This window comes from Vicugna pacos, chromosome 28 (genome assembly GCF_048564905.1).
Source record: "Vicugna pacos chromosome 28, VicPac4, whole genome shotgun sequence".
NCBI lineage: Eukaryota > Metazoa > Chordata > Mammalia > Artiodactyla > Camelidae > Vicugna > Vicugna pacos.
Window position 1 is genome coordinate 13339773 of NC_133014.1, and position 25982 is coordinate 13365754.

General features: G+C 42.6%; 1 protein-coding gene across 2 annotated transcripts in view; it reads right to left on the bottom strand.

Annotated features, from left to right (window-relative positions):
- Window positions 1-25982, bottom strand: part of KCMF1 (potassium channel modulatory factor 1) — a 64539-nt gene that overhangs the window by 30067 nt on the left and 8490 nt on the right. The window contains exon 2 of one of the 2 annotated variants that reach the window (XM_072951553.1): window positions 19954-20056. The exons of the other annotated variant lie outside the window; for it this stretch is intronic. Within the exon in view, the coding sequence (XP_072807654.1) occupies window positions 19954-20044 (91 nt within the window). The 5' untranslated portion in view covers window positions 20045-20056. The remainder of the gene's footprint in view (window positions 1-19953; window positions 20057-25982) is intronic. 2 annotated transcript variants of the gene reach the window in all.

A 25982-nucleotide genomic window follows, 5' to 3' on the forward strand; every position in this document is an offset into this window, starting at 1 on the left:
AGAACGGAGTGTGTCTGACAACAGCTGTCTCCGGAAGGTGCACCTGAGCACACTCACTCCCTCAAGGCTCACCTCTGCCTTAAGCCGTGTGGTGGAATAAGTACACAGAAGCCATGGGCTAAAACCAAAGGACAGAACGCCCTCTAGTGGGAACAGATGTTTAAAAAGCCACTGAAATAATACGTAAAAAGTCCTTTTCCCCCCTTAATTCCAAAATAAAGGTTTATTTATATAACATTACATGCTACATACACATTTATATATCTTTTCAAAGAAAAATCCAAGGGTTGATACAGCTTTTTCTTCTTTTCTCTTTTTTCCCCTAATCCTTACTTCACGTACCGTGATAGCTTTTTCTTTCGGCTTCAATGGATTTCTAGGTGGGGAGCAGAGAGGCGGTGGGAAGGGAAGGTCAGTAAAGGGAAAGCTATGTGTCCCGATACACAGTGAAAAGAACACAACAGGAAGAGGCTCCACCTGGAACTTGAAGCCCTGGGATTACTCAGCATTCGCCACTGACAATCTATTTTGACTTTTAGCTGCCCTGTAATTTGGAGAAAAGGCCCTCTTTTTATACTTCAGTGAACTATCTCGTCAGCCCCATGTATCTCTAAATAAGTGTGACTTTAAAAACAAAAGGAAGTGTGTGTGTGTGTGTACGTGCTATAGAAAAATCTTAATGTTGAGAACTGATCCACCAGAATAACCTCACAGTGATAAGGATAATTTCCAGAGAGGCTTTTGCATTTAGGTGGCTGAAAAATCATGCAACGTTTGGAAGAGGATCTCAGATGAACACAGAAGCAATTAAAGAAATGAACTGCTCAATGAAAAGCAGAAGTAGCCAGAATTGAAGAAGATGGTCAACAGATATTTCTAGAAGCAAAATCGTTGGAACTGAAGAAATTTAATAATGCGTCACAAGCTGGGGGCCTAGATCAGGAGTAGAAAGCTTTCCCCGCTTCTATGAGGGAAACACAGAGGGAGAACACAAGCAAGCATGCCTCGCAAAGGTAAAGTAACTCTAAGAGTCATTCTTCAAAAAAAAAAAAAGCCCTACTTCAATATTTTTAAAATTAGAAACAGACCCCCCCAATTAAATACACATGTAACTCTATGCACGTTTATTTTTTTAACCTACGCCATATGGGAAAGGGAGAGACTCAGAAGGGAGCAAACTGGGTAGACAGACTCATAGAAACATACTGTTCAGGAAAAGGTCTAGAGTTAAAGAGACTCCAGGGGCAGAGAAACAGAAACAAGGACGAGGGTGTGAGGGTGCAGTGCCGGGAAGGGCAAGAATCAGAAGAAAGAGACGTGGGTGACGGAGAGGGACACGAGGGTAGAGGGGACAAGAAGTCTGGCAAATAGGTTTGGTCTTCACACTTAGCAGACTTGGCTTGAACCTGCGATGCACTTCCGGCAATCTAAAACAACACTTTCTGTACTGGGACTCCGCTTTCCACTTTTATTGTTTCCTACTGGAATTCTACAAGTCTGGGGATTGGTAACAGTAAAGAGCATCCATCTGTGCTTTCACTACGAAGAACCTACCAGGTGCCAGGACACAGCAGTGAATGAGCCAAGGTCTCCGCTACACAGAGCTAATACCCCAAAGGTAACAGTAGCAACGTCCATCACTACTTACTGTGCGCCAGACAGCTTTCGTATCTATCTTCTTAATCGTCACAACAGAGTCATGAGGCAGCTGAAAACTACAATAAAACTGATTTCATGGCTATGGATGACTCAAAACTAGTTCATATTTGCCCAAAAAAGTGAACAGAAAGGCACGGTGGGACGTTATATTTATGCATTTTGTCGAAGAGGGAAGTTTAGTTCATCTCTAAAAGTTGTCAATGTAGAGGGATTTCATCCATTTTGGAACAACTGGTTGCTTTGCTTGGTTTTAAAGAACTGCCCCAAACTCTTAGTTCGTAGAAACACACGCCTGGCCTGGGCACAGAAACCTGTCTCGGCAACAATGGACCTGCTCGTGAATGAGCTCGGGAGCAGCCTTTCAGAACCTCTTATCTGGACGTAGAGAAGCTTCTGTATTACTCAATCCACCATCACACTCGGCCGTGATTAGGACTGTTTCTGACTCACACATTAAGCGAAGGAAGAGGAGGTGCGCGAGGAACGCCTGGGACAGAGCAGGAACTCAGTGAGCATCTGCTGAATGAAGGGAGTGCATGAAAAGAGAAAAGGACACTTTATGAGTGTAATTAGGTAAGAGCTCAAAAGGGAGCAGGGAAACGGGGATTCACGTGTGTCTGGGACAGACTTCTTGATGTAAGAATGACTGAATGATGAAAGCAGGGGTGTTCAGAAGGGACTGAACAGCAGGTGCTTGCTTCCTGTAGAAGAAAAGAAAACCGAGTCAGTGAGAACGCCGCGGCGAGTGCTTCCAGGCGTCAGTCCCCACCGGCAACATCCGCCCGGGGCGCAGGGCGCCAGCTGTGGGACGAGGGGGTTATTGGTGGGAAACAGACTTCTTGTCAGCCAGTTTTGTGTCAACAGTTTCACATGTAAAAACCAAACCTAAAATGTCAGTATTTTCAATACGTGTGCAATTCCATTTCGTTGCTTTAAACAACATATACTAAGCCGAAACCACTGCACTGTTTGAAGACCCTCCAGGCAGGTCTACAGGGCAAGGCAGAGAGCTCCGGCCCTCCCAAAAGACAAGTGCCCCCAGAGAAGGTGACTCCTTTACGAAAATATCTGCTCATCACGTGACCTTTTGGCAGAGACTCGTAAAGGGGAATACTACTAAAAAAAAAAAAAAAAAGAGTTACATTTCAAACCTACAGGGGCTGGCCTGAAAAATGAAAACCCTTAAAAAAGGTATAAAATGACAGGAGACTGCGTCAGATCGTCTCTGCGCAGCAACGTTCCCTCAATAACCAGCTCTCGCGGAACTGGCCTGGATGCCCAGGCACCTGCTAAGGGCTTGGTCACCCAGCGGCTGCTCTTCTCCTACAGACAGTGAACTGAGGCATCCGAGCGCTGAGCAACCTGCCCCAAAGGCACACGGCTACTAAGTGACAGTGACAGAGGAGGAGGGTTACCCACTGAAGCAGCCTTCCAAAAGCAGTAGCTCTGGTTTGGGTTTTGTTCAGAAGTGGTGTCTTTACCACTTTTTATTTACTAAGGCATAGAAATATACATCGAACATCATGTTTATTCTTCTTCCCTTAACTCTTTATGAGAGACCTTAATTTTACCAATCATATAACTTCTCTAAAATGAAACCTTGAGGCTGAGGAATTACTTTCAAGGCAGGTGTTAATATATTTATTTATTTCCAGAGGTTGATAATCAAACACATCTCTACAAAGTCACTACCTTTGCAAGTTCTTACTCTAGAGTAGTGTTTTCTCAACTTTTTGAAAATCCATGTCCTATACCTATATTAGGAAATGTTTAAAACCATTACGATCACCTTTATTTAAGATTTCAGTAAGCTAGACACATGCCAGGCCTCACTCTTTCAAATCACAGCAGAATATTGATATGACTCTCAAATACATACTTTATTTTTCATTTTTGGTCTTTTTAAACATATGAGGAAATCTGGCATACGTACATCTTCAGACACGGGAATCAGCCACCTAGGACACGCGACACAATCACATGGTGAAACTCTACAACATCGTGCTCCAACAAACCACTGTCACCACGTGTGGTCCCCACGGAAACAAGCTGTGAAAGGATACACACTACATGGAACCACTTATGTAAATTTTAAAGTACACAACACAATCCTCTATAGTTTATTGACACATACACATGTGGAAAGCCTACTGAAACGTGGACGGGAAGGACACACACCAGCTCCAAGAAGCGGTGCCTCTGGAGGGAGGGAGAAAAGGAAGGGAACAGAATGGAATCAAGAAAGGGTACAAACTGGAATCTGCCCATATTTGCAAAGTCTTGTTTCTTTCTACACGTTTAAAATGTTTCATTAAAAAAAAAAAAAAAACTTCAATGTGGACAAAACTCCCCCATCCATCTCAACTTGTAAAGCAGCATGGAAGGTGACAGGACGGCTGGTTTCACACTGAGGTATAAATGGGTGAAGTACTTGACCTAGTGAAATTATCCAGTAAAACCAACATTTTTGGTCCCAGAGATGGATTCTATAATCCGTGCTTGTTAATTCTTGCTAAAGTATAAACTAGTCACCGAGTTTCAAGCCAAGCGTTCACAGAATGAGTTCTCCCAAGCACAGCAGATCACCTGGCTAAGCCAGATAACCCGCAGACAGTGTGAAGACTGTACCAGAGGGCCCCGGGACATGGATCAAGCTGCTGTTTACAGTACCTTCCCATCCTATACTTGGCCAAGCAGCACGAAGAGCAGGAGGGGACTTCTTGCCTGGAATGACAGCCCACATTTATTTGTGAGAGAGAAGAATGTCATTTTGAACAACTAAGGGGTGAAACATACTAAATGGGATTTGCTCCCATTGGAATGTCCTGCCTATGGTTTAAAAACCTTTCAACTGATTTTCTGCAACAGTTTGAGGGAAAGGGAAAGAAAACTGGAAGTCCTTAATGTACCACAAGATGAATAGGGAGGGTGCAGAAAACATACAGTTTAATGGTATTTGAACTAGAAATGCCTGCATATTTACTCCTGATAAATTCCCAGTCTGTGTATGACAGCCCTCTCTATTACAGTGTGAAGAGTGAGTGGCAGAGAACTACGGAGACACAGCCAACAAGTAACAGCAGTGTAAGATGAACTGGTCCAGTTCGGAGGGTCCAACAGAGCCCCACAGTCAGCCTGACCCTGACACAGCTCTTTGTCCCAAGTACCTTCTCTTCAAATCACTGAAATACAACTTCAGGTCCTTTGCTTCCACGTTTCCTACACAGAGAGCAGTTACTCTAAATCCACTCACAGGAACCCCTCGCACAGCTTAAGACAAGAATCAAGTTGTTCCCTCCTCTTTTCTAGGCTAACCAATTTCAAGTCTAACAGATCTTCAAAAACCTTCAACTGTTACATTATTTGCATGTCTGCTCCATTCCTTCACTGATTTTAAACTAAAGGGACCTACGCTAATCTCTAATTGCAGGGCTGTAACAGGCACATGAATGTTAATTCCTCTTCCCTCCCTTCACCTTTCAAGGTCACGTGAAGTAAAGCGGGTACTGGTTATCACTACTGTTTCTCAGCTCCAAGCCTGCCCTTCTATATTCCCTGCAATGCTGGTCGAGGAGGTTGTCCTCAATCAGGGGCCATTCTGCACTGCTCACCCCTAACAAGGGACATCTGGCCCTGTATGGAAACATTTGTGGATGGGGTGGGTACGGGAATCAACTGGGTAGAGGCTGGGGTGTCACTAAACATCCACAAAGCAGAGGACAGCCTCTTGGCCCAAGGTGTCAGTGCTAAGGTCGAGAAACGATGGTCTAGGGTTTGCCAACTCAATTATTCATATTCCCTTGGCAGCTGGCTTCTGGCTTACATTCTGCCAATGGGAGGTCACAGAGGAGACAGAAAGCATCCCTCCAGAAGCACAGGGGTTCCAGCACCAGCCTCTTCTGGCTTTCTCATCACCAACTAGCTGTCATACTGTTCGAAGGACAAGTACCAACTCTGCAGAGATGGGATCAGGGAAGTAGAGGCCTCTAAACTCCTAAATTCTAGTAACCCCATCTTTTCCCTTTTTGCAATAACAGAAACATCTATTTATCTGCACTGTACAATGCAATAGCCACCAGTCTTTAAAAATGCTTTGTCAGCCTAGGGGCCTAGAAGCAGTGTTGTTTCAGAAGCAGTGAATCCACCAAGCACCCAGATCTTGTTTTCCAAACAGCATCCTTCACTAAGATGAACCAGAGCTCCTTGGAGAAATGGATGATTCCAGAGGCTGGGGTAGGGTGCGTACACAAGGAGCCTGTAATACCCAGTTCTAGAATGAATGACCCAGAAAGACCAATGGGTACCTGTCAAAAGGACACAGAAGAAACTGATGGGGTTTCCACTGATCAAACCTGGGATAGTCAGAGCACCAAAATCAGTGATTAAAAAAAAAAAAGTCCACTGAATATTACAAAAATCCATGTGTCCATACTGATATAAACAAATAAGTAAATAAATCAAGGAGAAGGAAATATGAAAAAAAAAGTCCATGTAGTAGATACATTGACTAGAACTTACATTTCAATTCCTACTTCACCAGCACTGGACATGCACTGTCCAGTACGCACCAGCCACATATTACTTAAACATAATTTATTAAAATCAAATAAAATTAAAAATTCAGTCCCACATTATCCACATTTCAAGGGCTCACAAGGCTAGTGGCTGTTGTGCTGGACAACAATGCACTGGACAAAGGCATTTGAGACTGAACCATAATTCTGTGAAGATAAGGTCTAGAACAGATAATAAGGGAAGATCTAATTTTGGTTTTTTTTCTTCCTGAAAATCTTAAAACTTAGAATTGGAACTTAAAAAAAGACAATGTTGTAAGGATAGGGAGAAAAGAGTAAACAAGAGCAACAAAATTTTGGAGGCTATAAAGCAGATGAATGGTAATTGAGTCATGAGGTTGGAGGAAGCTGAATCCTAGGATGGGTAAAGGGGAAAGCAAAGAAACCACCCAATTTACAATACAGATTCAACCAAACTTCTAGGACTGGCAGCTCTGGGTATTGCTGGAACCTGGGTTAGGGTGAAGAACTGTTGAAAGATCAATATGTAAAAGCTCTCTGAGAAGAAGTTAAATTTGTAAGTTGTCTCTCTGACATTATACAGTACTTCAAGCGGAAAGAAGAAGTGTATTCATTAGAGGGTAAAACAGAGGACCTCTGACCTAGGGAACTCAAGGCACATTAAGGCACATCAAGGCACTCAAGACAACAGAGTAAAGTGCACATTTTATTGAAAAGAGAAAAGTTGGAGTTAAAATCTCAACTCCAGAAGAAGGAGGTAGAGGAGGGAAAGAGAGAATATAGCATTAAAGAAAAGAAAATTGGAACACAAGTCTAGAAGTTTCAATATTCTGAAAGTGATCTTACACTTAAAGGAACTAGAAAAAGAACAAACAAAACCCGAAGTTAGTAGAAGAAAAGATATCATAAAGATCAGAGCAGAAATAAATGAAATAGAGACTTAAAGAAAAAAAGATCAATGAAACTAAGAGCTAATTCTTTGAAAAGATAAACAAAAGCTGGCTAAAGGTTTCCTCATCAAGGAAAAAGGGAGAGGGCCAAAATCAATAAAATCAGAAATGAAAAAGGAGAAGTTACAACTGACACCAGAAATATAAAAGATCATAAGAGATTACTACAATAATATGCCAACAAAATGGACAACCTGGAATAAATGGACAAGTTCCTAGAAATGCACAGTCTGCAAAGATTGAATCAGGAAGAATAGAAAATACAAACAGATTAATTACCAGTAATGAAACTGAATCAGTAATCAAAAAACTCTCAACATAAAAAAAGTCCAGGACCAGACAGTTTCAAAGATGAATTCTACCAAACATTAACATCTGTCCTTCTCAAACTATTCCAAAAAACTGTAGAGGAAGCAACAATTCTGAAGTCATTCTACAAGCCCAGCATCATCCTGACACCAAAATAACACAAAGATGTCACAAAAAAAGAGAGAATTAGAGACCAATATCATCGATGACATAAAAGCAAAAATCCGCAACAAAACATTAGCAAGTTATATCCAACAACACATCAACAGCATCAACACAAGGATCATATACTTGTATGCTGTGATCAAAAGGAACTTATCCCAGGGATACAAGGATGGTTCGACATCCACAAATCAAGCAATGTGATACACATTAACAAACCGAAGAATAAAAACTGTATGATAATCTCAACAGACACAGCAAAAGCTTTTGACAAAATTCAACCTCCATTTATGATAAAAACTCTCAACAAAATGGGTATAGAAGGAACATATACCAACATTAAAAAGGCCACATATGACAAGCCCACAGCTAGCAGCATATTCGATGGTAAAAAGTTGAAGGCATTTCCTCTAAGATCACAAACAAGACAAGGATGCCCACTCGCACTGCCTTTATTCAATACAGCATCGGAAGCCTAGCCACAGCAATCAGAGAAGAAAAAGAAGTAACAGGATTCTCAACTGGAAAGAAAGAAGTAAAATTCACTGTTTGCAGATGATATGATACTATACATAGAAAATCTTAAAGACACCACCAAAAAAACTACCAGAACTCATCAGTGAATTTGGAAAAGTTGCAGGATACAAAATTAATATAGAGAAATCTGCATTTCTATACGTTAACAACTATCAGAAAGAGAAATTAAGAAAACAATCCCACATACAATCACATCAAAAAAGAACAAAATACCTAAGAGTCAGTCTAAGGAGGTAACTTGTACTCAGGAGACTGTAAGACAGTGATGAAAGAATTTCAAGACACCACAAACAGATAGAAAGATGTATCATGTTCATGGATTGGACATGGAGTTAATATTGTTAAAATGGTCATACTACCCAACACAGTCTACAGATTCAGTGCAGTCCTTATCAAAATACCATTGGCATTTGTCATAGAACCAGATCAAATTCTAAAATTTGTATTGAAACACACGACCCTGAATGGTCAAGACAATCTGGAGAAAGAAGAACAAAGCTGGAGGAATCACGCTCCCTGGCTTCAGACTATGCTACAAAGCTACAGTAATCAAAACAGTATGATACTGGCACAAAAACAGACCCAAAGATCAATGGAATAGAACATGGAGCCTAGAAATGAACCCGTACTTACATGGGCAATTAATCTATGACAAAGGAGGTAAGAATATTCAGTGGAGAAAAGACACCCTCTTCAGTAAATGTTGGGAAAACCGGACAGCTACATGCAAAAGGATCAAACTGAGCACTCTCTCACACCACACACAAAAATAAATTCAAACATGAATTGAAGACATAAATCTAAGATCTAAAACAGTAAGACTTCTAAAAGAAAACATAGGCAGTAAGCTCTTTGACTTTAGTTCTAATAACATTTCTTTAGATATGTCTCCTCAGGCAATCGAGATAAATGAAAAAATAAACAAATGAGACTACATCAAACTAAAAAGCTTTTGCACAACGAAGGAAACTATCAATAAAGTAGAAAAGCTGCCTACTGACTAGGAGAGCATATCTGCAAAAGATAATCCAATAAAGGGTTAATATCCAAAACACAAAAGACTCACAAAACTCATCAAAAAAAAAAAAAAAAAACCTCATTAAAACTGGAAGAGACATTTTCCCAAAGAAGATATATAGACAGCCAACAGGTACATGAAAAAAATGCTCAACATCACTAATCATCAGGGAGATGCAAATCAAAACCACAAAGAGATATCCCCTCACATTTGTCAGCATGGCTATTACCAAAAAGACAACAAGTAAGAGCTGGCGAGGGTGCGGAGGAGAAAAGGGAACCCTCAGACCCTGTTGGTGGGAATGTAAACTGGTGCAGTCACTATGGAAAACAGTCGAAATCCCTCAAAAAATTAAAAATAGAACTACCGTATGATCCAGCAATTCCACTCCCGAGTATTTGTATGAAGAAAATGAAAACACTAATTAGGAAAGACGCATGTACCTCTACGTTCACTACGGCGTTATTCACAGTAGCCTGGGTACAGAAGCAAGCTAAGTGCTCATCGATGAATGAACTGGCGAAGAAGACGTGACGTGTACAAATACACAACGGATGACCCCCCAGCCACGAAAAAGAATGAGATCTTGCCAACTGCAACAAGGATGGACCTAGAAGGTATTATGCTAAGTGAAATAAGTCAGACGGAAAGACAAACACTGTATTATTTCACTTTTATGTGTAATCTAAAAAAACAAAACAATTGAACATAGTTATAGACACAGAGAACAAACAGGTGGTTGCCAGAAAGAAAGGAGTGAGGGGAGAAAAGGTGAGGGAGATTAAGAGACACAACTTCCAGTTGCAAAATAAGTGAGTCACGGCTACGAAATGTACAGTATGGGGAATACAGTCAATTACTATGTAGTATCTTTGTACGGCAACAGGTAGTAACTAGACTTGTGGTGATCATTTTGAAATGCACAGAAATATTGAGTCACTATGCTGTGCAACAGAAACTAACGAAGTGTTGTAGGTCAATTATACTTCAAAAACAAATGAACAAATTCACAGAAAAAGGAGATTGGATTTGTGGTCACCAGAGGAAGGAGCTGGGTGAGGAAGCGGACTGAATGAAGGCAGTTGAAATATCTTCCAGTTATAAGACACGTAAGACAAATATTACATCTTCCAGTTACAAGATACGTAAGTACCAGGGATGAAATGCACAATCTGAGAAACACAATTGACACCTGTGTGTATTACACACAGAAGTTGTCGAAGAGAGTAAACCCTAAGAGCTCTTAAAATAAAAAACCCTGAAAGTCAGAAAACAGAGGGGAGAAAATAATCAACAGGAGTAATTCAAGAAAACCTCCCAGAAAAGAGGGTATGAACTGCCAGACTGAAAGGACCCAGAGAGCACCCAACACAATGGATAAAAACAGAGCCCCTGAGCACAGCTCGAAAAGAGCAGGCACAAAGGAGATTCTACTAGCTTCCAGGGGGGCGAACAGGGGAAGGGGGATAGAGGTCACACACAAAGATCAAGACTCTGATGTGCTCAACAGGAACACAGGACTCGAAAAGGTAATGCACTAAAATCATCAGAATTCTGAGGGAGACAATTTCCCAGTTAGAACCGTACACTTTGGAAAGTTATCAGTCAAGTATGAGGAGAGTATTGACGATGTTTTCAGATGTGTTCAGTTCTTTAAAAAGTTGGTCCCAGTGCACCCTTTCTCCAGAACCTACAGAAGAGTGAGGGGAGGAAATAATGTGGAGGTGGACTCTAGGAAACAGGAGATCCAACCTAAGAGAAGCAGCTAAAGTCACCAGGAAGATGGTGAAGTGAGAATCCCCAAGACGACCCCTGTGCAGTAACCAAGGACATCCAGTCCACCCTGGAGCAGTGACACTCAAGAGCCATCCATACACACCGAGTGGTCATGACCCAGACCCTGAGGCCACGGTACTGTCTGCATTACGCTGTTTACTGAAGTGTAACATCATTTAGAAAAATACACAAACCATGTGCATGCATGACGGGGATACTGGGCTGGACACCAGAGAGAGTAACTGACTGTACTACAATTTTAAAAGATTATTAAAAAAAGAAAGAAAGAAAGAAATCACACACACACAGAAAGAAAACAAAACAAAAAAAGAGAAAAGTGCACAAATCATAAACACCCAGATGCGGGGGGCGGGAAGAGCTCAGTGGGAGAGCGCATGCTTGGCATGCGTGAAGTCCTGGGTTCAACCCCCAGCACCTGCACTAAAAAACCACCTTTACACAACACTGTAAGTTGACTATACTTCAGTTTTTAAAAAATGAAAAAACAAACAAGCAAACAAAAACTCACCCAGATCAAGCAACAGAACCTTAACAGAACTCTGAAAGTCTCCCTCATGCCCCTTCTAGTCACTACCCGAGTTACGATCCTGATTGCTAACATCCTGGCATGATTTCCCTGTTTCGTGTGTGTATATATATCAACATGCAAACACAGCAACACTTGCAGAGCTTTTTCACGGTCACTCACGCACATCTGAGGCGCCCGCTGTGTACATTCCAGCTGGACTAAGACAAGTGGCCCCTCTGCCTTCTTGTTTCAGTTCATCTTATAAACAAGCATCCTTTTCAGGGTCTATGGACTGTCATGTTTTTCAGCTTTTTGTACTGTTTGTAGGTGATTTCACTCTTTAAAAAAGGCCCTAAGTGTAGTGCTGAAGTGCCGTCTGGTGTTCACATGCACCACAAGGCTGTGATGTGTCTTATGGAGAAAGCATGTGTTGGACAAACTCTGTTCAGGCGTGAGCTCCAGCGCTGTTGGCTGTGAGTTCTACGCTTACGAGCCAACGGGTATATTAAATAAGGTGTCTTTCAATAGAAACACACAGAAAACAAGGTTACGTACTGATCTGTTGATGAAAGTGTGACCAGAGGCTCGCACGAACCTAGCCCTGTATGTCCCCTAGTATCACTGGTTCAGTGTTTGCTAATTCAGTGTTCACGGCAACTTTATAGAACACAACTACCAAGAATAACAGGAATCAACCACACACACACACACACACACGCACACACACACACACACACTTACATACTTTTTCTGACCCGAGGACACAGTGATGCCTGGGGAGTCTGACCCAGGATCAGCTGCTTGTCTGGACTTGGCTGATACAATTCCTGCTCTCCCCTCCAGGACGGAGGTTCAGCTGAGGACCCTCATTTCACCTCACAAGTGTTCTGCTCTGACCTGCTCCTGGGAGGTGGGGAGGGTACAGTGATCTGACCACATCTCTGCTGGACATTCACCCTGGTCCACTCGAAGGCCCAGCCAAATCTCCACTCTGTGGCAGCCCTGACCTTTCAAGGTTCCCCATGACTTCTCCAAAGGACCCCTGGGAACTCCCAGGGAGGCTGAGAGCTGACTTTGTTCAGCTTCTCCTCTCCTAGGAGCTTGCATCCAAAAGTACAAACCGTCCTTTCCTCACACACAGAGCTTTGAGCTTGCTACCCGAGGCTTCATAGCTGAACAATGTGCTGCTTAGATGGGAAGAGACTTGTAAGGTGGAGAACTATAGAGAAAGGCAAGAGGATGATCCAGAAAAAGGTCCAGGCAGTGGTTATGGACATGTCTGTGAGGTGGTCTATATTTTAATATAGATGGATACAAGGTCCTCTGTTTTATTATCTTTTTACTTAACATAGACATCTTGAACACTGTTTGGAATGCATGACCCATTTCTCACACATACATAAAAATTCCATTCTCAAAGGATAGGACTGACTGATATATATCTTAAAAATGTCAAATACGTTTAATTTTTTTTTTTAAAGCTATAAACTTCTTGGGGGGTGGGTATAGCTCAGTGGCAGAGTGCAGGCTCAGCACACATGAGGTCCTGGGTGTAATTCTTAGTACTTCCATTAAAAATAAATAAATAAACCTAATTCCCTCTCCCCACTCAAAATTCTTTTTTTAATTTTTAAAGTTTTTAAAAAAGCTATAAACTTCTTAAGAGAAACTATAAGAGGATACTTTTATTACCTCTTAGAGTGTGAGAACTTTCTAAGCAACACAGGGAACTTGAAACCATAAATAGGGCAAGAAGCACAATGTAAATTTGATAATAGGCAAGTATAAAACTTCAGTATTGGCAAGATACACAAAAAAGTCAAACGACAACAAATGGAGAGGAATACTTGCAACATATACAACAAACAATAGGTTCTTAAAGATTAAGAAAAAGACCAACAGGAAAAACAAAACAAGAAAAATGGGAAATGATATATGAATAGGCATTACTGAAAAGGAAGTATCGTTCAAACACATCCCTGGTAATAAAAATGAAGTGTGTCTAAAGCCCTCCAAAATTGTCAGTGCCATTCATGCAAAGGCCTAATTCAAGAAAGGCCCAGGAAAATCTTGGAGCAGAAGCTTCAGGCATGACCAGTAAAATGAAAGATAAGTTTAATGATCTTATGAATCATACTGGCTCCTTCCTAAGGTAAGATCGACCCTCTGCCTATCAGTCCTCCTCCAAAAAATTCATCTGGTCTCATTCTGCAGGAGTTCTAGCTTAGGCAACACCCTCAGCCAGCATGTAAGTAAGACTGACTCAAGGCCTTCACCCTATGCTAACATTTTCCTTAGCGTCCTCATACAGTTACGTACTTGCTATATCTTTTCTGAGTCTGTAATACCAGAATGTAAAGAATGAAGCTAACTGAAAGGTCCCTCCACGCTAGGGAAGTAACAATCTTATATTTGCAATAATGTTGCAAGCGATTCTTCTACTAGTCTTAAGGAGGACCCCAAAGTGTTTCTCAAACTACAGCTCATGGCTCAGTATAATCAGGTTAGTCACAGTAGCTCTCAGCTAGGAGTGCCATTCTAAGGGGATCGATGGAGATTATTTTTCGGTCATTGCAATGACTGGGGGTCTATGCTAATTTGAAAAGATGCATGCACCCCAGTGTTAACAGCAACACTATTTGCAATAGCCAGGACGTGGAAGCAACCTACATGTCCATTGGCAGATGACTGGATAAACAAGTTGTGGTATATACGCACAATGGGATATCACTCCAGCATAAAAAAGAATGAAATAATGCCATTTGCAGCAACGTGGATGAACCTAGAGATTATCATACTAAGTGAAGTAAGTCACACAGAGAAAGACAGATACCATGTGATATCATTTAATATGTGGAATCTAAAAAATATATACAAATGAACTTATTTATAACCCAGAATTAGCATTTTCTCTGGATATATGCCCAGGAGTGGATTATATAGGAACTCAACTTTTAATTTTTTTTAAGGCCTCTCCATACTATTTTCCATTGCGGCAGCACCAATTTACATTGCCACCAGCAGTGCAGGAGGGTTCCCTTTTCTCCACAGCCTCTCCAGCATTTATTATTTGTAGGCTTTTTGATGATGACCATTCTGACTGGTGTGAGGTGATACCTCATTGTAGTTTCGATTTTCATTTCTCTAATGATTAGTGATGTTGAGCATCTTTTCCTGTGCATGTTGGCCATCTGTATGTCTTCTCTGGAGCAATGTCCATTTAGGTCTTCTATTTGGGGTGGGGTGGGGGACGGTAATTAGATTTATTTATTCTTGGAGGAGGTACTGGGGATTGAAGTGCTAAGCATGCACTCTACCACTTGAGCTATACCCTACTCCCTTCTGTCCATTTTTGATTGGGTTTTTTTTTTTTTTTTTTGGACATTAAGCTGTAAGAGCTCTTTGCGTATTTTTTGAAATGCATTCTTTGTTGGTCACATCATTTGCAAATATTTTCTCCCATTCCATAGGTTGTCTTTTCGTTTTATTTATGGTTTCCCTAGCTGTGCAAAAGCCTTTAAGTTTAATTGGGTCTCATTTGCTTATTTTTGCCTTTATTTCCACTACTTTAGGAGACAGATTTAAAAAATTATTGCCGTGATTTTTGTCAAAGAGTGTTCTGCCTATGTTTTTCCTCTCGGAGTTTTAGAGTATCTGGGCTTACATTTATTTTATTTTATTTTATTTTTATTCTTTTGGGCTTACATTTAGATCTTTAAACCATATGGAGTTTATTTTTGTATATGGTGTTAGAGAATGTTCTAATTTCATGTTCTGTGTCTGTCTTTGTGCCGGTACCATACTGTTTTGATTATTTTAGCCTTGTAGTATAACCTGAAGTCAGGGGGCATGATTTCTCCAGGTCGGTTCTTCTTTTTCAAGATTGTTTTTGCTATTTGGGGTCTTCTGTGCTTCCACAGAAACCTAAAAAAAATTTTTTTGTTCCAGTTCTGTGGGAAATGCCACTGGTAATTTGATAGGGATTGCACTGAATTTGTAGACTGCCTTGGGTAGTATGGCCATTTTAACACTACTGATTCTTCTAATCTAAGAACATGGTACATCTTTCCATCTATATCATCTTCAATTTTTTCATCAGCATCTTAATAGTTTTAGGAGCACACATCTTCTGCCTCCTTGGGGAGGTTTATTCCTAGGTATTTTCTTCTTTTTGATCCAATGGTAAATGGAATCGCTTCCTGGATTTCTTTTTCTGATATTCTGTTGTAGGGTACAGATATGCTACAGATTCCCACATGTTAATTTTTTATCCTGCAACTTTACCAAATTCATTAATAAGCTCCTGCAGTTTTCTGGTAGTGTTTTTACGATTTTCTGTTTATAGTATCATGTCATCTGCAAACAGACACAGTTTTACTTCTTCTTTTTATTGGATTTTATTGGAGTCTTTTTATTTCTTTTTCTTCTCTGATTGCTGTGGCTAGGACTTCCAAAACTGTGTTGAATGAAAGTGGCAGGAGTGGGCATCCTTGTCTTGTTGCTGATCTTAGAGGAAATGCTTTCAGCTTTTCACCAATGAGTATGATTTTAACTGTGGGTTTGTCATATGTGGCCTTTATTAGGTTGAGGTATGTCCTCTCTATGCCCAGTTGATGGAGAGTTTTTATCATAAATGGATGTTGAATTTTATCAAAGGCTTTTTCTAAATCGATTGAGATGACCATATGGTTTTCATTCTTCAATCTGTTACTGTGGTGTATCACATTGGTTGATTTGTGGATACTGAAAAATCCTTGCATCCTTGGGATAAATCTCACCTGAGCATGGTACACGATCCTTCTAATGTATTGCTGGAGTCAGTCTGCTAGTATTTTGTTGATTTTTGCATGTATGTTCATAAGTGATATTGGCCTGTAATTTTTGGGAGTAATCGCAGAAGGATAGGTGTTGGATCTTCTCTAAATGTTTGGTAGAATCCACCTGTGAAGCCACCTGGTCCTGGAGTTTTGTTTGTTGAGAGTGTTTTGATCGCTGACTCAATTTCAGTGCTGGTAACTGGTCTCTTCACATGTCCTACTTCTTCCTGGTTCAGTCCTGGGAGACTGTATCTTCCTAAGAATTTGTCCATTTCTTCTAGGTTGTCCATTTTACTGGTGTAACAGCTTTTATTCTAGTACCTACATATGTCTCAGCTCTTCTATCTTCCTGTAGCTTTTATAAGATCTATCTTTCGATCCTATTTCTTTTAAATCCAAAGGTATTTACTGTGAGTAGATACAGGTACTCAACTACTTCACTGTAACATCGAAGGTAGTTGATGACCTATCTATTAACTTTACTTCAGGATAATCAACAGTCATAAAATAGTGTTGAAGAAATAAACTGAGACACTAGGTCTGACAGAGTTGAGAATCACTAATTCAGTGGATCTTAATCAGAATTTCTTGAGAACAGAACAGAATTGAAAACTTTTAGAGTGCACTGCAAATAGGGTATTTCTTCATGAAACTTCTGTTTCCATTTTATATGTGTTTTCTGGTGCTGTAAAAATGTATTTGACTATAAGGCAAAGTTATTAATAAGCTTGCAGGTCACTGTTAAAGTGGCCCCCAGTAACTGAACAGATCGGTGGCCAAGAATTCTCCTACAAGGTCCCTCACGTTTGGCTGCTTGCTCCACAAAGGTCCCCTCCTCCGGGGCTCTCAGCCCTACTCTGGGGTCTGTTCCCCACTTCCATGTCTTCCTCCTCTCTCCCAAGGAGGTGTTCTCACCTTCCCTACTCCGCATATGTATGCCTTCAAGTCACTCTCTTTTTGCTTTTTACCTTTTCTGTCTTAAAAGCAAATAAACAAAAGAACTGTGGACATGGCAAAAGGCAAAAAAAGTAGCCTTTGTAGGCATGATGAAATCCAGAAGGCATAAAGAAAAGGCAGAGCTATCTCTACAATAAAAGTGAAAATCTTTGGGGGAGCCAAGACATCATATACAAGGCCAATACAACTGGGGAAAAAGCCCTACGACATAAGCAAGGCTTTAGTACCCTTAAGATGGGTAAAAATCAGGAAGAAACAAGAAATTCTGTGAGGGAAAAAAAGTGAGTGTAACAAAAATTTTTAAATGAAAACTAAGTTGCACAGCTACCCTGTGACCCAGCAGTTCCCACTTCCAGGTATTATACACCAAGCCACTTACTAAATCATCCCAATAATCCTAATAATTTTTTTTAAAGTGTCAGGTTTTTCTAGGTAAGAAGTAATATTAGGGGAAAAAAGATGGTTTTTATTTTCAAACGTTTATTTATAGTGGTTATTTGATTTCCTGCCTAAATAATATGTTCACTCCACTAGTCTTTCGTAAACAGCATGACACTACTTCTGAGGGGCCATTGAAAATCTGAGTGTCACCCTGGCATCTGGGAGGTCAGTGCCAGGGATTCTAGAAATCTTCAGTGTGACGGACAACACTATACAGTGAAGATCTGTTCCAACTTTCACATAGCTTTCAAAGGTCCCAACAGAAAAACCTGTTTATAATTATTTGAACTTAGAAGCTAACTCAATTTTACACACAGATACTAAGTATCTTTTGTAAGATTTTAACACACTCTGAAATCACCCATCATATAATTGTTTGGATAAATTGTTTAAAATTTGACACAAGGAGGTGTTCAAAAGAAACAGCACTGATGGCAACAATGTTTAAGGTAGATTGCCCAACAGAACATGTCTGTAATGGATCTGCATTTGCAGCTATCACATTCACAGTGAGTCTTATATAGGTACAAGTATCTAACCTCTTCTGTATTTCCTCTAATAAACACAGGAAAAATAAACATGGAAAAACCAACATCTTGCAACCACTATGAAACAGATCCAGGTAGCTTACATCAGTAACTGCCACTGGAGGGACAGATGACAATTTGAACCCCCGAGACAACCAGTCATTATAGGTTTCTCAATGTGATATAATGAAAAGCATTATGAAATACTCAGCACCTATGAAACACTCTATGAAACAAACATCTGAATCAACCCTCTAGAATCTATTACCACTTAAAAGAAATATGGGGAATGAAAGAATATGCTAAAATGGCATCATAAAAATGCAAACCAGAATGTACAAAATACTATCAAAGAAAAGATTCAGTTTCTTCAACAAATAAATAGCATTTTCAAAGGTAGGGAGGGCTGCTATTAATAGAGATTTTAAAGGACATAACAACCAAATGTAATTATATGGATCTTGTTCAGATCCTGATTTTAACAAACTTTAAAAAGACATTTCTGAGACAATTGGGAAAACTGAATGTGAACTGGGTATTAGATAGTACTAAAGAATTACCTTTAATTTTGTGAGGTGTGATAATGATACTGTGGCACGCATGTATCAACTAGAGATAAATACTGAAATATTTATGGGTAAAATAATACACAGGTCTGGGATTTGCTTTAAAAATGTTTTAAACCCCCCAAAAGGAAGGGGGCAGGAAACTGATATAAAAATGACAAAATGCTGATGTGCAGAAACTGAGTAACAGAACAGAGGAATATATTACCTATGCATTAATCTCAGTCAATTAAAAAAAACCAAGATCTTAGAACAGAAAAAAAATACAGAATCACCTCCTTAGTCCTCTCTTTACTCTAGATTGCCACTAACCCATGAGTCAACACTCTGTGAGCTACTCAGCTGGCGATGAATTCCTCTGACGTCATCATCAATACAGCTATCCTGTCCACGAGGACAATGACAGTCTCTGATACGCCCCAGTGAAGGAAAGACACTGTCTATGGCGATGCTCTGATACACCAGCTTAGAAGCCCAGTCGGGAAAGAGGTAAGCTGGGTGCACCTGCTTCTGATATATGCTCAGTGGATCCTGATCACGACTGTCTTTCATGGGCCTTTTTCCCAGCAAAACTGTTCTTTTCACTGTTCACAACTTCTCCCTTGGGTTTTCTTGTCTTGGCTTTCTTATTCCAGATTCATCTCTGCCCACGCCACTGGTCTTGAATGTCTATCTGCTTCTACTCCAGCCAGGCAAGTCCCTTGTCCACAAAACTTGCTCAGACCTCTTCTCCTCAGGCCCTTTGCCTTCATCTGAACACTTAGGTTCACAGAATGTCAGAAAAGAGAATATTCATAGCTTTCACTGTCCTATAATTTTAAGTAGGTTAGCCTTTTAGTACCTCCTGTATTTTGATACTACTTTCCCCATTATATACAAATTCCTTGAAGGCAGGGACTACATCTTACCTTATATACCTTATCTTATCTTACTTGCCTTACATACTGTATGCAATGTTAGCACATGAATTATAGGCACAGAATTTAGAAGGATGGTAGACAACTGTTTTCTACATCCAAGATGAAAATAAAGAAGATGGCTCAAACAATGAGTGCTTATTATATGCCAAGCACTATTCTAAACATTTTATATGTAACAGCCACCAAATACAACCACCCTAAGCACTATGCCCACCTTGTGAAATGATACACAGAGAGACAAACAACTTACCCGAGGTCACAGTAGAGTGAGTGACCAAGCTGGGGTCTGAACTCAGGCAGTCTGGCTCCAAAGTCCCACTGATAAATTTACTATTCAGCATCTCAGAAAAAAACTGAGTAAAGAGAAAATTTTATCCACTGAAGAAGTCTAGCCTCAGAGAATATACAAACTAATAAACTCTCTCTGAGCCTACAGCGTTGGGTCACTTCACCCCAGCAGCAAACCCAGTGGGAAATGAGCTTGGAATAAGAGTCACGGGATCTGAATTCGAGTCCTGACTGTGATCCCAGGTAACATGACTCAGCCTTCTAAATAGCAATTTCATTTGGAAAGAAGAGAAGGCTGGTTTTCCATCTGGACCAAAAGGTCTATTATTCTATCTTCTCTTGATTTTATAGGAGAGAATAGAACTAAAATAAACCAATTCATTATCCAGCTGCCAGCCTGGCCCAGCTCCCACAGCGAGCTCTCCTGCTGGGCCCGCAGCACTGCAACACAGGAGACACCCTGGGCACGCCACCTCTGCGCTGTCTCTTTCCTGCTACTCTGGGGGAAAACAAGGGTCACAGGCCTCTAGACAGACATTTACCTAGTAGAAGAGTTGGGGACTCAAGCCGCAATAAGCTAGAAAGAAGGGCAGCAGAATCACATCACGTCTCGACTTTAACATCCCTATGCTGTTGCTGAGTGTGTATGTGTTCACACTCATTCAACCAACTAAGGTCCAGTTTAGTCATCACACATCTCCACTTGAGCATCTAACTGATGTCTCTTACCCAGGAGGTCTGAAACAGAGCTCTCGGATTCCGCCTCCAAAAATGCTCCTCCCTCCCCACCTCAGTAAATGGCTCTCCCCTCACCCACTCGGCTCGCCTGCACCACACCGCAAAGTCCTGCTGGCTACGCGCTCGAAGGATGAAACCCCAAGGCCCCGCCATCACCCACTGCACCCACCCAACCTGGACCAGTGCTCCCCACCTCTTCTTCCCTACTACCCCGTGTCAGGACGGCTCCACCCACCCTGCACCGCACACGGCCCACTGCACTCTAACCCCAGGGCTTCTATATCTGAAGCCCCTGCTTCAGAGAGGGGTCACCTCTTCCGAAAGGCTTTCTTGACCAATCTTTTATAAATAAACACAGAGACCATGCATTCAGCTCCCATCACAGTCAATCCTCAATCCCTCACTCTGCTTTATTTCCATCAGAGTATTTACCACCAACCAATGTTACGTTTCTTTTCTGAGCCCCTCCTCATTAAAACACAAGGTCTACAACGAGAACCCCCACCCTTGTCTCTCATTACTCTACCCCCATCTCAACAACCGTGTCTGCACAGTATCTGCTGAACGAGTGACCTTCCCAGGCTCCAGTGTCAGTCGCTGGTATCTGCCTTTTAGCTGCAGACGTGTCCCCTCCCTGTCTCAGCCACGCCTTCGGTAGCGTGCCTAACTTCTGCTCCTTCAGGGCTGAACACACTGCAGTCCGGGCTCCAGCCCGTGCCTGACAGCGCTCACTGATGTTCGCAACCTTCCCCGCTCCAGCAGTCCCAGCCAAAGGGCACTTCATTCCTTGTCTTCCTGACCTTTCTGCAGCAACACTGAGCACGTCCTCCTTCCAGAAAACCACCTTGCTCAGTGACAGCGCTCTCTCCTGGTTCTCCCACTCTCCAGGCGACTCCCTTCAGCCAGTCTCCTGTTCCTTAAATGTTCAGTGTTCCCAAGGGCTTAATGATCAGTCTCCTCGTCTTCTTAATCCCCCTCAAAGGAAAACTCTTTCTGCTCATGTCTCTTTCCGTGAGGATACTCTCCCCAACATCACATGCAGCTTAAATACATGACTTCTTTTGGGAGGCCTTCATGAGTTCGTCCACGAAACTGAGAAGCCTCCCGTATCTATTCTTTCTAGACGCCACGCGAGTATCAGTTTATTACAGTTCACACTATGTTGTATTACAATTATCTGTCTCCTCCTCGAAGGCTGGAACTCCCACTGGTTTTTTGTCCCCAGTGCCCAACACAGTGTCTCCATAAAGAGAAGGCATTGAACACATATTTATTAAATAAATGGATTAAAGCAGGAGTCAGCAAACCATGGCCCATGGGCCAAATCTGGCTCACCACCTGTTTTTGTACAGCCTGTGTGCTAAGAATAGTTTTCACATTTTGAAAGGTTTAGAAAAGAAATTTTTAAGAAGAATAATCTTTCAGTGATGCCTGAAAGTTACGTGAAATTTAAATTTCAGTGTCCACAAATAAAGACGAGCAGGGTGAGAGCCGTGCTCATCTGTTTCTGTTCAGTCTTATGGCTCCTCTCACACCAAGGCAGTCGGCAGGCATAGCTGCAGTTGAGAACACGTGGCCCACAAAGCCACACCTGCTCTCGGCCTGCACAGAGAAGTGCACAGAGCTCTGGAGGAAACATAAATGATCACGGACTTTGGTTTCTGACAAAACTTGGTTCAAAGTCTGGCTTTACCACTTACTGTCTGCACGACCCAGGACAAGTAAGTTAACCTCTGAGACTCAAATTCCTCATTTGTACAACAGGCTAACGTATCCCACTGGGTTGTTCTGAAATTTTGCCAGGCCTTTTAAGTGAGGTCTTTGCCGCAGGAGCCAGTCCATAAAGTGCACAGTACAGAGCACAGCTTAATGCTGAGAACCAGGCCTGGGTGACCCCAGGCAACGTAGTTAACGTCTCCGTTTCCTCATTATACATTCCTCACAGGTCTGCCGTGAGAATTGAACGGTTTGGTCCCTGTGAAATGCCGAGCACGGCGCCTCGCGGGCAGCACGCACTCAGTAAACGGCACTGTCAGTAAGGCAGATGCTTGGTTAGTGGGAGTTTCTCCCCCTCCCACCTCTCACCCCTATGCAAAGCCTACACCTGAAGGAGTTTTAAGTCAATACTCGCAATGCAAGTGCTATTAGAGATGATGGCTGGGCAGGAACCGGTCTCTGCGGCTTCCACGTCACATCACAGTCCTGGCTTTCGTCTGGGCTCCCTGGTCCTTCCTTCTCTAGAAGCTTCTCCCTTAGACACACTCAGGTTTCAGTGTAGGGGGCTACAAAATTAAAATTCTTTTTTCTAGCCGAGACGCCGCTCTCCGATGCCCTAACATGGTCTTTCTCAACTCCTGATTTCTGCCTAGTGGCCCGCCGTCACTTCATGCTCACCATGTCAAATGCTGGGGATTGCTCTCTCCCCACCTTTGCCCATCTCTCCCTTCCTGTCTCCCCTGCTCGCCAGAAGAACCTTCTCCCCTCCCAGCACCGTGGCTGCTGGGCCTAAAGTTACACGTCAGTCCCTGCTCTCCTGCAGTGAGACTTCATCTCAAGTCATCTTTTCTCTTTTTGTTCCCACTGTCTGTGGCTAGTCCAGGTCCTTTTAACTTCAGGCTGTACCAAAGAGCCTCTAACTGGTCCCTGCCACAGGCACCAGTCTGTCCCACACACAGCACACACTGATCTTCATAAAACACACCACTTTCCATCACGTCCTTTTTCTGCTTAGAACTTTTGGTGCACCACCCCCATTTCATCCCATAATCTGTATGGAAAAGGGAAAAGACTGACCTTAGGGTGGCAATCGAAATCCTCCCCTGTCTACCTTGCTCCAATCTTATCTCCCGTAATAAAAATACTATCATTTTACAGTTGTGCAGGGCTTTATCTAACTTAGAAAGCATTCCTGCACGCTCTGGTATCAGCCTCCACAATGCTGGGAACGAGGCCAGAGAGGCATCAGCATCCTTCCTGCAGCGCTGCAGGTCAGGACTGACACACGGAGTCCCGTGTCCAGAAGCGCCCGTCTCCCTGGTGCCGCCCAGCCCCTCCCCGCAGCACGGCCAGGTCCTCCTGGCTCCGCACCCCGCCCCTCCCGTCCTCGCTTGGTGGACATCCCCAGAGTGACGCGGGACGGGGGGGGGGGGGGGTCTGTAAAGAAACGTTTCTCGGAAGCGCTGGGTCGCACCACATTAGGTGTTTCGTTTCCGCCATGTTTACCAAAAAGACCCCGCTCCGGAAGAAGGGCTGCTAAAGCGCACTTCTCAGAGCGCCCACAGGGAGACAGTCCTCGCCGCCGCCCAGGACACGGGGGCAGGCGGGATCGGGCCCGGCCACGCCGACTTCATTTCCCGCCTCCCCCCCCTCCCCCGTCACTGTCCTCCAGCCACGGCGGCCTCGCTGCTGGTCCCAGCACACTGCAAGGGGCAGCGCCTCGCACCTGCTGAACCCCCTCGACACAGCCTTCACTTAATGCAAGCTTTATTTTCTTCATGTTCCGTCTTCGCAAAGTCCCTGCCTGACCACGTACCTAAAGCAGGCCCTGTTCTCTGTCCCCTTAGCCTGCTGTGTGGCTCCTCACACTGCCTGTCACCTCCTCCCAGCACTCCATGCCCTAGTTATTCTTCTCCGGCCTTTCCCAGGGATCCACAAACCCTTCCCATCAAGAGCCACACAGTGAGCAGCTCAGCTTCCTCTGTCCCCACCACTCAGCTCCCCATCGTTGCCCAAAGCAGCTCAGGCGACATGGAAGTGAGGAGATAATGCAACTTGATTTACCAAAACAGGCAGGCGGCCCGGACTGGCCCCAGGCCAAGCACCCCCAGCATGTTCCTTCTAACAGTGTGAGTGTCAGGGGGACAGAAGGCGTCTCCGTTTTGTTTACTATGGTTTCCCCGTGGCCAGAATAGTGCCTGGCCCCAAGCACACTTTCATTAAGTATGTGTTGAGTAAATAAGTAAAAAGACCTAGTCTGGAGTAGGGAGCTACGCTCCTCTTCCATCCTCAGGTGACAACAGCACGATGTTCAAGAAGAATGAGACCGAGGTCATCAGCTCCATTCCCACTGGGTCAGTGTCGCACCCTGCAAAGTGTCACAGCCACTGCACGCCTGTCACCAGCAATGGCCACCTCACACGAAAGATGCCTCTGGCTTTAACTGGCAGGAGTGCGTTAAACCCAGAAGTTCTGACTCAGCAGCGCTAAGGCAGAGCCTAAGACTGTGCATTTCTTTTTTGTGGTGGTTTTTGTTTTTGGCGGCAGGTAGGGGGAATCAGGTTTGTTTGTTTGTTTTTAACGGAAGCACCGGGGGTTGAACCCAGGACCTCGTGCATGCTCAGCCCACACCCTCCCCCTAGAATCTGTATTTCTAGCAGGTTCCCAGGTGCTGCTGATACTGCTGGTCCTAAACCACTGGGAGAACCACTGGGTGACAGCACCCAGAAGCGACAGTACTGGCATTTTTATACTATTAAAAAAAAAAAAAACAGAGAGAGAGCGCCACAGATCCCTGATATTCCAAGGGTCTGACTGGAGGGAGGCTTCGGGGGGCGGGGAGGAACCATAAAACTGACTGCTCCAAGAAACTGCTGCTCCAGTAAAATGAAGACAGAAAAACACTAGGGCTTTAATTTTTAACAGACCGTCTTCCCCACACTTTATTTTCACCTGCAAATCTAGTTTTCACTGGCTAAAGCAATAAGCCAAACAGGTAAAAGAGAGAGGTCACAGTGGGTGGCTCACCTTGACATGGTGAGCTGAGTATTAGCTCCACAGTCAGTTTCCTGAAAGTTACTTTGGAGAAGAACCCTAACCACCCACGCCTCTGCTATTAGATGCCAAGAGCCTTTTGGAGACGGATACTAGCGCCTCATTACAATGAAACACATCTACAATTAATTACTAAGCCTAGGGGTCACTTTCTTCAAATGATGAATTCACCATAACAGAACTTGCAATGGGCTAGTAACAATTTTTATAAATTCTACATTTGTCAACGCAGGGGGCTTTAAAATAACCCCCCAAACTCACATTAAAATCACCCCAAAGCCATTATTTACACCTCATCAATCTTAATAGCCAACAAAGGGATTAGAATTTATATACATTTGTAGCTGTTTATAAAGTGGGTTTCTACTGTGATGGTTACATGTAGCTAAAGTAGTTTTAAAATAACTGTAAGGTAAAAAAAAAGTTAAGGTAAAATCTAGCTCCTTAGGAGAGAAATTCAAGAAGTAGAAATCGAGAATATTA